The 13,297-nt window shown below is 44.2% G+C and overlaps 1 protein-coding gene across 3 annotated transcripts in view; it reads right to left on the reverse strand.

Moving 5' to 3' along the window:
• CHCHD3 (coiled-coil-helix-coiled-coil-helix domain containing 3) overlaps positions 1 to 10,527 on the reverse strand; it is a 122,012-nt gene extending 111,485 nt beyond the window's left edge. For 2 of the 3 annotated variants that reach the window (XM_014259704.2, XM_005530977.3), the window contains exons 1-2: positions 10,372 to 10,527; positions 8,767 to 8,842 (exon numbers count right to left, since the gene is read on the reverse strand). In XM_014259704.2, the coding sequence (XP_014115179.1) occupies positions 8,767 to 8,842; positions 10,372 to 10,452 (157 nt within the window). In that variant the 5' untranslated portion in view covers positions 10,453 to 10,527. The remainder of the gene's footprint in view (positions 1 to 8,766; positions 8,843 to 10,371) is intronic. The other variant, XM_088055208.1, reaches the window with a different exon arrangement.
• Between the last annotated feature and the right edge of the window lie 2,770 nt (positions 10,528 to 13,297).

Consider the following 13,297-nt stretch of genomic DNA (forward strand, 5'->3'; position numbering starts at 1 on the left):
AGCCCGGTAATGCTGCTTTTAATATAATTGAAAACAGGCTGTAAACAATATGTAATTATGGTGTTTATAGTTATTTTCATTATTCAGAAATTGTATAAAAATAAAAGATAATGCTGAAATGCTTGAAATTCTCACAACATCATTAATCCAACACCTGCATTTTTAATGATTTGCAATGAGATCTGCTAATAAAAATCACTTGTACCAATAACTGGTCTCAACTGATGCAATACTTACTACAAATGGTGTTTTTTTAGTGTTACAGATTGCAAACAAGAAGAAAACCAAAGTACTACAGGGGAAAAAAAGAGGTTGCAGAGGTGAAATATGAAAATCTTAAGGAGAAAGAATAATCTGATTATCACAAAGATGCTCCCAGGTAATTCAGGAATTCCTGAGGTTCACTTTGAGAATAACATTCTCTTTTCTTCCGCCAACAAGAGCAGAATAAAAGTAAAAATAAATGTGTTCGACACTGGCACAGAAACACAAAACCACCAAGTTCTGACCAACATGATCTGATGTAAATGGTGCTCCTCCAAAAAATTCCAGCTTCCATAGGTTTCTGATTAACGCTAAAATCTAAATAACCACTGCCTATTAATTCTTCCTACCCATTTCTCCTGATAATGACTTTTTTCCTCCTTAAATTTCCTGAATTGGTGCCACCTCTCCTTGTTGAGAAATGTCAGACAGCAGCATCGGGGATAATGGAGACTTTTATCAAGGAAAAACTGCCTCCCTCTCATGGAAGGGGGAAAGGAGAGGGGGAAGAGGAAAAAAAGGGGGAAAAGGGGGGGAAAGTGGGGGGAAAAATGAGGGAAAAAAGGGGGGGAAAGGGGGGAAGAAAAAAAGGAAAAAAGAAAAGAAAGGGAAAATAAGGGAAAATAAGGGAAAAAAGGGTGGAAAAGGGGAAAAAGTGGAATAAAAGGGGGAAAAAGTGGGAAAAAGGGGGGGAAAGGGGGGAGAAGGGAGGGAAAGGGGGGGAAGGGGGGGGAAGGGGAGGGAAAGGGAGGGAAAGGGAGGGAAAGGGAGGGAAAGGGAGGGAAAGGGAGGGAAAGGGAGGGAAAGGGAGGGAAAGGGAGGGAAAGGGAGGAAAAGGGGGAAGGAAAAAAGGGGGAAAAAGGGGGAAAAAGGGGGAAAAAGGGGGAAAAAAAAAGGGGGAAAAAAGGGGGAAAAAAGGGGGAAAAAGGGGGAAAAAAAGGGGGAAAAAGGGGGAAAAAGGGGGAAAAAGGGGGGGGAAAAGGGGGGGGGAAAAGGGGGGGGAAAAGGGGGGGGAAAAAGGGGGGGAAAAAGGGGGGAAAAAAGGGGGGAAATTGAAGCATCTTGGACAAACGATTCAATTCCTTCAGTAAAAAGTTCCAGACATAAAAGAAGCAGAACCTTTTTAGGAAGAACCACCATCTCCCACCCAAAAAAAGCAGCTGAGATTAAATGCTTGTTTTTAGGTGATTAACACGAGGTGAAATCAAACGTGGTTAATGAAGCTAAAAATGAGAATCTGATAAATCGGCTCCATGAAGCATTGCCAGAGAGACACACAACAAACCTTGCAAAAAAATAAAGAAAAAAGAAAAAAAAAGGGAAGAAATGTCCTTTTCTCAGTCCTTAAATTTCAATTTCAACCAATAGGCAGGAATATCTGCAGCCCAATTTTCAGCCTGGTGTGGGCCAAAACTTGAATATGACACCATTGAAAGTCAAGGAGTTTGGAACACAAGAGAAACAGGATGGGGAAAAAGAAATTGTGGCAATGGAAACTTTTTCCCATTCCCCCGAGGCTGAGGAAAAGGATCTCTAAGTGGTACCTCCTGTTTAACTAAAAATCAACTGCACAAAGCTTTCAAGCAGCAGCACCAACAAAACACTTAACCTGCCTCAGCTGACAAGTGATGAAGAGCTTTAGGAACACTTTGCTGCAGCCTGAAGATGAAAGAATAAAACAAAGCTTTTCTTTTCATCTTAATGTGATTAAATCATCCATTTAAAGTGTTCTTTTCTACCACACTGAGGAGTCTCTGGCTGGTAAATAAATTGAGATGGGAAGAAAAGTAGCAATTTGCTACTAAAACCTAAAGGTTTTATTACTTTGAGGTCTCCTTGTGCTGCTGAAGTCATGTTACATCTAACAAGTGTTACATTTCAATAATAGAAAAGAAACAAATGCACTTAAACTCTGCTCCTTCAGTCAGTGCAAAGATAAATTAAGGCAAGAATATCTGCTGTACAATAAAACCAGAGAGGATTCCACACAGCAGAATGACAATTTCATTGCTTGGTGCTATCAAGTCTTCTGTTGGTGAAATCAAACAACTCTAATTTACTCATTTGGTTTATCTTGTTAAAATTGTCAATGTTTTTTATTAAGATTAAAAAAAAAAATCATTCAAACTGCTCTAAAGGACCAAAAAATCCTTAAAATGCAAAGCTCTTTATCCGAAACAACTATCTGGGCTTTCTGACCTATAATCCCAGGAAGGTCTTTGAAGGACAAAGGAGGAATAGGACAAAACACAGACAATTCTGCAAGAACATTCATGGGAGATTTCTAACAAAGACTATGACAAATGGGTCCCAAACAGGAATTTTCTGATCTTTAATGCATAAAGTAACTGAAATTAAGGAAAAATTAAAGGAAAAAAATCAAAACATGTTGTGAGATAGGTTTATACTTAATTTTAACATACATAAAAACCCCCAAAATCAAAAACCCTACCACACACATCTGGCTTATAAACAGTAGATAAACTCTGGCTGCATTTTCAGCAAGCTCAGCCTAAGGCTGGGCTCAAAGTCCTAAAGCTTTGCCAGGATTTAACTACAAAACAATTTACTCAGAACTAGTAAAAGGCAATGGCACCACTTCCATCCATAAACACACAGAGATCCAGTCCTTAAAGCTCATTATTTCCTGATGTTTTGCAAAGGGCTCCATGAACTTAATTCTTCCTCCTGAACTGAGCTTAGTAGAAATTAATACAAGAATCACACACCAGCCACCAATAGTTGTTTTCCAAAATGATTTTCCTGCTAAGCACTGGAAGATGAGGCTTTAACAAGCAACAAATCTTTTGCTCCTGTATTAAAAAGCAGAAGGTTTTAACTTTTAACTCACAAGCCATTGCTAAGCAAATACTTTGGATGTGCTTGTTAAACAGCAGCTACGACAAAAATCCCTTTATTTGTGTGCTACACAAGATTTGGAGAGGCAACGTCTGCACTCAGCAAACCCTAATAGAGCACAGGCAGCCTAAAGCAGAATAGCATGAAATTTAATTTCCCCAAATCCACCAGAGACCCAAAAAGCACATGGAAGGCAGTACATAAAAATTACCTGCTTCTAAGAATAGATGGAAACAAAAAGTGATGCTTCTAAATGAAGGCTCCTTGAAAAATAAATTCTGCCTCTCTGCAAGAAGCCACACGCAGAAAATCATTTGTAAAAGGCAAAAACTATCAAAGAAAGTGACTGTCACTGCAATGAGTGTGCCTGAGACCTATTTACTTCCACATATGAGGACAGGACCTGGCACATCCAGGGCTCTTCCTTTAAATTTTATCTGGAATAGGCCATGTTTTCCATCAGTTGTAAAATAAGAAACCATTAAATCAATTAAATGTCCCCCTGATATCTGACAATAGTCATGGGATAAATTGGCATTTGCCCTGGACCTCACGTAGGGAAACAAAACAAAACCACAGTTCAATCCTACAGATTGAAAAACTGAATTCCTCTATTTGCAGAACCCTTGGAAACCTCAGAATTTGTTTCTTTAGTTCCCTTTCCAACACTGAATAACAGCCAATAAAGCAACAGTGGGAGCAGAAGTGGGGTGGGAATCACTCCCTGCAATTCCAGCCTTCAATGCCTCCCACGCAGGGGCCACTTTTCCCATACAAAGTTGAGCAGGTTTATTTAATTCCAAGGAAAGAAACAAAAAGAGGAAGGGAGAGACAGAGAAACCTCTGGTATATCTGGCCTGGCCCGTTAACTGCATGGTCACAGAAACACAGAATCCCAAAATGGTTTGGGATGGATTTTGGACTTTTCAGCTGGTCCAGTCCCCCCTGCCAGGGACACCTTCCACTATCCCAGGCTGCTCCAACCTGGCCTTGGACACCTCCAGGGAATCCAGAGCCAGCCACAGCTTCTCTGGGCAACCTGTGCCCCTTCACTGTAAAGAACTTCCTTCACCCAACCCAAATTTGTATCATGTCAGGTTTATGTTAACATAAGTGGCATTTCTTGCAGCATATTTAAATATATTTAATTTTATTATTAAACTGTTCTTGTGGGGAGTTTCTGGTGGTTTAGATCAATGCACACCACGTTAGGATAATAATGGACATCAGCAGATGAGGTTCACTGTAACATCAATTAGAGGTTAAAAACACCACATTTGCAGGAAATGTTCCAACATCTTTTGCTTTTTATTCCTGCCTGCCTTTAGTGTAAAATACCTCATTCCAGAGGATGTCTCAGCACTCAGAAAGCAGCTAAAGCAGGCAGCCCAGGGCTGCTGAGATCCCAACAGCATCAACAGCAGTGTCAGTGGACATTCCAAATGCTGCTTGGGAATAACACAAATGTTGGGAATACGGTGCCAAGGAGTAATCCAGCTTTTTCATTCATGCCTTGCAGGATGAAAATTCACCAGGTTCTGGATGTTCATGGAATGGTTTGGGTTGGAAGGGACCTTAAAGCCCATCCAGTGCCACCCCTGCCACAGCAGAGACACCTTCCACTGTCCCGGGGTGCTCCCAGCCCTGTCCAGCCTGGCCTGGGACACTTCCAGGGATGGGGCACGCTCCTTTTACACAATTATGGATATTTTTCATATTCAACTCCCATGATTTGCCAGTTTTTCCCTGGAATTTCAGCACCATTTGACAAGGGCTTACCCAGCCACCTGAAAGCACCCACAGCACATCACCTAGACAGAAAAACATTAATTTCTGCAGCACTTCCTCCAACCCCAGTCCATGGTTCCATCTTCCCTATTCTCCTGCAATCCGGTGACAGGAATGTCAAGTTCCAGTAAAGATTTGCTGTTCCAGCACTAAAACTTTGGCACCTTTTAGCAGCCAAAGACATTTCACCTTTGGACAATAAAACACTTCCATCAATACCTTTAACCCAAAGGATATCAAGGCACATCACTGCAAATCATCTCCAAGAACCTCTGTGACAAAAAAGTAGCAAAATATTATTAATATTAAGCATATTAATTTATAACAAGCAAATAATGGCCTTTAAGGCCATCAGTGATCCACAACCATCTCAGTGTTGCCTGAGGGTCCCACCTGATTTATTTCAGGTTTCCAGTACAAGTTTAAAACTCTTTTTACAAAGAATTCCCAGAGCTGCAAATAGAGGAGAGCAAATAAACAAAATGTAAAACCCAAGCTCTCCTGGCTCCTGCTGCAGGAAGGAAGCTGGAAAATCCACATTGGGAACTTCCTGAGCTTTCCAGGTGTCTCACTGCAAAGGGACTCAACCCAGGCACTGCCAAACCTCTGGTTTTTTTCCTGTTCTAAAAATAAGTGGAATTCTAGAAAGTAACATCACAAATGTCAGTTTATTTCATCTTTCAGGTCATGCAGAGAAAAAGTGCTGCTGGAACAAAAGGTGGATGGAAGCAATTAATACATGAAAGGGCAAAGAACTGCCAGGGTTTATTTGCAGAGGATTCTTGCTTAACTGGCAGAAATTCAGCCCAACTCTCTCAACTTCCAGGTGCTCACAGAAACTGAAAACACAAAATGATTCTCCCAAACAATACTACAGAGCCTCCCTCTCATTTCTCCCGAGACATTCTGGTCTTAAATTCAGTTTTTCATGCAGTATCCAGCTATCCATAATCACTAATATCATCAGGACATGCTGCAACTCTTCAGAAACATTAAATGAAAAAATAATAATCCTAATTTTCCTGATTACTGGAATGTGCTTCCATGCACCAGGAACAGGATGTCCTTAAGGATCTCCCACCTTCCCCAAATGTGTCCCTAAGAGCTTTCTCCAATGTGACCTCACAACCAAAAAGTGAAGTTTGTTCTCCTAAAGTTCAGTTAAATCCTGGGTTTGTCTCTAATTAGAACCCAACACTCAAAATCCTCATTCCTGAACATCCCAGAAATATCTTTACATTTTTCTGACCGCCACAAGGTATCCACAGCCACTGAAACGCCACCCAAAACCAGACAGAAACACGAAATAAAGACACCAATCCTCAAAAATTAATCCATGAAAACAGTGCATGACCCAGCTCCTGAGGAGGAACCAGCAGGGCCCATTTTACACCCCTACACAATATTTCGTGACAGAGGGCCTTGGCTGATTTATTTAATGAGGACATAATAACAAATACAGTTTAAAAAAGGAGAAAAACCCTCTGTGCCCTTAACAGAATCTGTTTCTAGAAAGGGGAGAAAAAAAATTACTGTCTGAGATACTGATACTCTGGATAATTTAAGCATTTCTTCTTTTTTTCCCCTAATAAATGATTAGTTTTTCCAATATCCACTAAGCTAAAGTGAATGAAACCATTCCCTCTGTCTGAAGGTTTAGGTATAATACACACTCAAGAAAAAAAAACAAAACCTCATTGTCTGACCAAATGATTTTCCATCAATATTGCTTTAGGAATTACAGACAGGCTTGAAAGATTTTACACTTGTTAAATATTTTAGTGCATTTAATATTACTCAGAAGCCAGAAAGTGAGCCAAGCAAGCTGAGATGCTTTCAGACATTGTCTTTAGATGTCAGATTTCAGTGTAAGTGGATGTAATTTCATTTTCTGACCCCAAACTGAAGTCAATAAATTCATCATTATTGGCCAGCAACAGAACACTCATTCCTTCACGTAACTTAATCCATTATTCCTCCACCAAAAGCTATCAAAGGCTGGCCTGGAAGAAAGGGCTGGGTTTAAGAGCTCTAATGTTTCTCCCCTAGACATCTTATTTTTGTAGTGTTCTTTCCCTGGGATACAGAAGCACTCCCCCAAAATCATAAGTTCTTAAAGGAAAAATACATTTAACATTTCCCAAGCTCAAGAAGGTCGAACAATTCATGGAATCCGGGAATTGGGCTGGAAGGGACCTTAAAGAGCTTTTAATTCCACCCCTGCCATGGCAGGGACATCTCCCACTACCCCAGGGTGCTCCAAGCCCTGTCCAGCCTGGCCTTGAGCACTCCCAGAGATCCAGGGGCAGCCACAGCTGCTCTGGGAATTCCAGCCCAGCCAGGAATTCCTTCCCCAGATCCCATCCATCCCTGCCCTCTGGCAGTGCGAAGTCATTCCCTGTGTCCTGTCCCTAACCCTCTCCAGCTTTCTTTAGGCCACAATGAGGTCACCCCAAATTCTCTTCTTCAGGCTGAAGAATCCCAACTGTCCCAGCCTTTCCTCACAGCAGAGGTGCTCCATGCCCCTGGTGAACTCTGGACTCACTCCAAGCCTTTCAACAAAAAGAAAAACCCAAAACAAACAAAACCAATTGACCAATCAAAACCCAATTTTTAAAAAAGTACCATTTCCCACACGCAAAGAGAAACAAAACTGAAAGCTCAAGACATGCAACAGTGTGAATTAGCAGAGAATTCCTGGGGTATTACAGCCCTCCCATACCCCAAAATCCCAGGAGTTTGCTCACAAGACCATTCCCATCAATCACATTTAAGGGTGAGCAGCAAACACCACAGGAAAGACATTCAAGTGTTGTTCCATAAAAATCCTTTATCTCGAATAATTTCTTCACCACAGTGAAATACAGGGACACAATGAAAAAGCTACTGTTTTTAAAAAAAATTAAGAAAGAAGATTCTGTGTTCATGGCTCCCTGACCACTGCAGGGGGTTGGAATAAAGAGATCTTTAAAGTCCCTTCCAACCCAAACCACTCTGGAATTCTGGGACAGACCCCTCCAATTAAAAAAAACAAATTTATGCTCCAGAAAAAAAAAATATACTAAATTCTGTTTACTCAAGTCTTGCTGCAAAGCTGCCACAGGACTGGTGTTTAATCAGTGCTGAGTTTGTTGGGATTTCCTGTAAGCATCAAGGCAAAAGGTCCTTGAGGAATTCTGGGAATTCTGCTCTCATGAACATTTCTGGAACACTGAGGAGAGCCTTACTTGAACTTTCCAGGTTTCAGGGAGTCCACAAATCACCTGTTCCAATCTCTGCCACTGCTCCTCACTCCTGCAGCAGCTGCGTCGTGCTCGCTGTGCTGAAGGATTTTATATGAGAGCACAGCATCCCTGGCATGAGGTTTGATGCATTTCAACAGCCCTCAATAATGAAATATAAGGAGTTAAGAAAGCCATCGACCTGTGTGAGCTGTACATCACTTATTTCCACCATTCCAGGGTAGGAAAAGAGCATATTTTCCTTTTAATATTTGCTTAAGTGTCTTTCAGCAGAACCTTCCCAGACTAAAAGTTCTGATTAAAGCACCAAGAATTTTCCCTTCAGAACTCAAGACATATTTGGATATTTGCTTGTTCTGGGGTGTTTTGCAGTTTTTTAAGTTTTTAACAGTGGATAACAGTGTGGAAAGCCAAGTCTAATTTGTGTTTTACACTTGAATGTCAGGCAGAAGGAAACAAAGAGGAACTTAACTCCTCTAAAAGTCTACAAGCTAAAGATGAGCCAAAAAGTTAATGTCAAAAAAATCATCTATGCAAAAGGGTAATGAGTTCATTACGATGCTCTGAAGGGCAGATTTGATTTCACATTAAAAGCTGAAAACCAGGAGCAAACCTGCACCTGATCCTCGGTGCTGTCTCCCACTGCCTGAGGAAGGTTCCTTCATCCGATCGATGAGGCTGTCGGACAACTGCAAAACACAACAGGGACACACTTTAGCTCCTTCTTCATCCCCATTTCCCCTCCAAATGGAATAAAACTTTATAAAAACAGAGCCTGGAGCCTATCTGCAAGACATGACAGCTGCTAAAATTCAATCCCCAGCACAAAACAATCTCCTTATTTGTGAGGTGACTGCTACGAACAATTAAACAGAACAAGGTGATTTGTACTCTCACAGAGGATACAGGGAAGAGTAAAGGAAATAACACCTTTGGACATGTTGCTGGTAATTAATGAGCATTTTTGCCTTTCTCAGTGATTTAATTTGCCTTCCTGAGGTGCAGAGCACTCAACCCAGGAAGAATTTCATCCTGGGAAAGCCCTCCAAGGACTTGTGCAACAGAAGCGGTCACAGTCGAACACAAAGCTCATTCCAACGTTGACACAAGCACACAGAAAAATACTCAAATTGTGCACAATCCAACCAAGAGCAGCCTCCAGTTTCAGATCTATGGAAGCCCACGGATAAAATTAACAAAAGGGACAGAATTATTAGCATGAAGAACTTCTGGTTTCCAACTTCTGTCATCAAATCACAGAATTATTTAGGTTGGAAGGGACCTTAAAGAGCTTTAAATTCCATGCCCATGACATGGACACCTCCCGCTGTCCCAGGCTGCTCCAAGCCCTGTCCAGCCTGGCCTTGGACACTTCCAGGGATCCAGGGGCAGCCACAGTTTCTCTAGGCAGGCTATGCCATGTTTCAGAGCACATGAACTCCACTCTGTATGGAATATATAAATTGTATTACATTTATATCACTGTCACCTATTTACTCAAGAGCATTAAATGACCAGAAATTGAAAACATCAGTTTGCTGAAACAAAATGAACTCTCAGGGCTCCTCCAACACCTCTCCTCCCTAAAGCAGCAATAACTGGTAAGTTATTATCACTCCTCGTATGAGCTACATAGTGCATGACATAGGAAAAATTCCTAAGCTGCAAGAATTCGCGAAGTTCCTTGTGTCACAAGTTCTACTCTGGGATAGTACAGACAGCAAGGACGGCATTCCTGCCACTCTGGAAGTGTCCAAGGCCAGGCTGGACGGGGCTTGGAGCAGCCTGCGACAGTGGAAGTGTCCCTGCCCATGGCAGGGGTGGCACTGGGTGTTCTCTGATGTCCCTTCCAGGCCAAAGCACGCTGTGACCGATAATCAGCAGAGACAGCGGGCCGGAGTCGGATCCTCGGCGTGCACGGGAGCAGGACACGGGAAAGGGAGGAGCTCCGGCGTGTGGAGGTCAGGGAAAGGCAAACCCAGCTCCCGTGATTACAGATCTCCCCTGGAAGGGGTCACCACGCGGGGCACACGGCTCCCTGTCCCCACTGGGCGGGCAAGAGGGGAAATCACTGCGGGACAAGGAGGGGAGCGGTGCGGGAGCGGGGACAGGGGCAGACACGGCGGAGGCAGAAGGGGAGAGGCAGAGTGGGAAGGGGAGCCGGGGCCAGGCCAAGCCTGCAGCGCTCCGGCGAGCCCCGAGCCGGCCCCGCGCTCACCCGCACGCCCTTGACCACGGTGATATTCTCATTCTCGTCCGCCTCGAAGGTGACGCGCCGGGTGCTGCCGCCGCCGCCCATCTCGGCCCGCGGACACACGGACGGCCCCAAGGAGACTGGGCGAGCGCGCTGCCAGCGCGCCCCGCAGCAACACCGCGCCCCATTGGTCCGCCGCGCGCCCCCGCCCGTAGAACGCCGCTCCCTATTGGCTGAGCTGGTGTGTCGCCATGGAAACGGCGCAGCCCCTCCTGGCGGGGAGCGACGGGCACCCGGAAAGGTGCGGGAACTTTTTCGGGACGAACTTCACATGGGGCGCGAGGACTACAAGTCCCGTGATGCTCTACGGAGGGAGGAAGGGGGGCGGGCGTGCCCGTCAGCGCGGGGCACGCTGGGTAATGCAGTCATGTCCGACCCTGACTCTGTGGGGTACCCGAGCAGCCGCCAGCACCTCCGGGGTGCTGAAAATCCTCTGAGGAGCGACTCAGGGAGCTGGGAAAGGGGCTCAGAGGGGGCTTTGTGGCCCTGCACAACTCCCTGACAGGAGGGGACAGCCAGGGGCGTCGGGCTCTGCTCCCAGGAACAGGGACAGGAGGAGAGGGAACGGCCTCAGGCTGGGCCAGGAGAGCCTCAGGGTGGAGATTGGGAAAATTCCTTGATGGAAAGGGCTTGTCCAGCCGAGGTGGAGTCCCCATCCCTGGAGAGATTTAAAGCCATGGGGACATGGCGGCCCTGGCAGTGCTGGGAATGGTTGGATTCAATGGTCTGAGAAGGATTTTCCAACCTAAACAATTCCATGATTCCCTGGTGTGCTGTGTGGTGAGTGCCCCAGGGCCTTGCTGCAGCCCTGGATCTGAGCTGGCACCTCATCCCCTTTTCCACATGAAATTCCCATTAGCACAGCCCCTTCGGGAATGTAATTTTCCTTTCAATAGATTAATAATGTTATTAACAAATTGCCTTTTCAGCCTACAAGATAAACTGCATCTGAATCTGGCCATTCTGGGGGGGCTCTTCTTTTACCTTCTGAAGTCCCAAATCTTCTGCTGGGTCAAATGCTAACAAATAGCAACAACCATGATATTTGGGAAACTTTCTCTTTGGTTCTTTTCCCCTTCCAAGTCCTTCATTTCTTGGCTCAAGGAGGAAAAGCCCATTTGCACCGAGGTGATCCCACAACCTTCCCCTCCCCTTTGTCTCAAGGTGGTTTTTGCACAGCTTTTTGCAGCCTGTGTGGGCTGACACCTCTCATTTCTCTGCCTCCACACAAACACCACCAGCAGCACCAACAGAGCTGCTCCTGCGTCCTTGATACATTTTCACAATTTTTATTTGGATATAAAGTGTCTGTCAGCCAACATTGCAACAGTGTCTGCCTTCCTTGGGGCTTAAGATATTGCTGGAGCCTTGGCTGATGGCCACTTTGCTACCAAATAAAAACTGCTGGGGAATATTTCAAGGACATGAAGCTGTTCTCCTGAGGGGTGTGACGCGATGTTTATGGGCTGTTTTTATAGATGTTAAACCACTTTCTACGAGTGGGCACTGTTAAAAATTCACCATCCCTGCAACTGGGGTTTTTTTCTTCAAGGAATGAGCACCAACAAACTGATAGCGTTCAGTTTTCTTTATTTTTCTCCTCTGGGAATGTTTTTAAAGGGTCGAATTGTGTTTATTCAGTGAGTGATGGAACTTGTGGAAATGCTCAGCTCCAAATCGGAATCAGCTCTTCCCAATGTATTTGGCAGAGTCCAGACTCAACCTTCGCCTCGCTGAACAGAAAGATTTATATTTAGGAATTAAGGTTTTAACAACAGCTCTTTCCTACCAGGGGCTTTTTATGATTGTTTTCTATGGCTGGAAATTACAGAACATATGCAGAGATTTCAGCAGGGTGGTGGGGGAAAAAGGGACAAATGGGCAGAATTAAATCTCAAAATGGCTTTGGGTCATTTTGCTGTGTCTGGGAAGTTCAGTGGCGGTGGAAAGAGCAGGACTGAGGCACCCCAGAATTTATGGCTCCCCTATAATAGGTGGAAATGAAAGACTCTTTGCTGCAGGCCAGGGCTATCTATATGTCAGGAGCTTCTCTCTGTGGACTGTCAGACCTATTGGAGAGCTCTTTCGAGGGTATTGCTAGATGGGGAAAAAAAAACCCCAAACTATTAGAAATTAATGTTGGAAAAAGCTACAACAAATTTGCATTCCAAAAATAATTTGCTAACTAGTGGCAAATGAACTCGTGTCCAGCTCACAACTCTCAGGAGCAACTTGCAAATAGAAAGGGAAGCTGTGCTGTGTAAAAATGGAACATTTTATATGTTCACATAAATAATGTGCTTATTTTAAGAGTAGTGTAATTGTGGTACATGGTATTGTTGGAGTTCCCTTCAGGGGTTAGTAGAGAGTGCATTTCTACCAGGGAAAAAGACAACAAAAAAAGCAGAATGGCAAATAAAAGTGTAGCAATTGATATACATCTATTAATTGCTTCTGATGTTGATTGATCTGAACCCACTTCACAGATGTGTAAGCAGAAAATCCATCTCAAACTGGTAAACTCCAGGTATTTAATTGAGAATCTGGAAAACAAGCAGGAACTTTAAATCAGAGAATCACAGAAAAAATTTGGAAAAACCCTTTAAGATCAAGTCTGACCATTCCCCAGCACTGCCAAGGCCACCACTGAACCATGTCCCCAAGTGCCACCTCCACAGGACTCTGAAATCCCTCCAGGGGTGGGGACTCCACAGTTGGGCCAGGGCTGGACAAACCCTTTGGGAAGGAATTTTCCCAATCTCCACCCTGAGGCTCCCCTGGCCCAGCCTGAGGCCATTCCCTCTCCTCCTGTCCCTGTTCCTGGGAGCAGAGCCCGACCCCCCCGGCTGTCCCCTCCTGGCAGGGAGTTGTGCAGAGCCAGAAGTTCCCC

Source organism: Pseudopodoces humilis, chromosome 5 (genome assembly GCF_049639895.1).
Source record: "Pseudopodoces humilis isolate 2021_Gansu_Grassland_sample_001 chromosome 5, ASM4963989v1, whole genome shotgun sequence".
In the NCBI taxonomy this organism is placed as follows: domain Eukaryota; kingdom Metazoa; phylum Chordata; class Aves; order Passeriformes; family Paridae; genus Pseudopodoces; species Pseudopodoces humilis.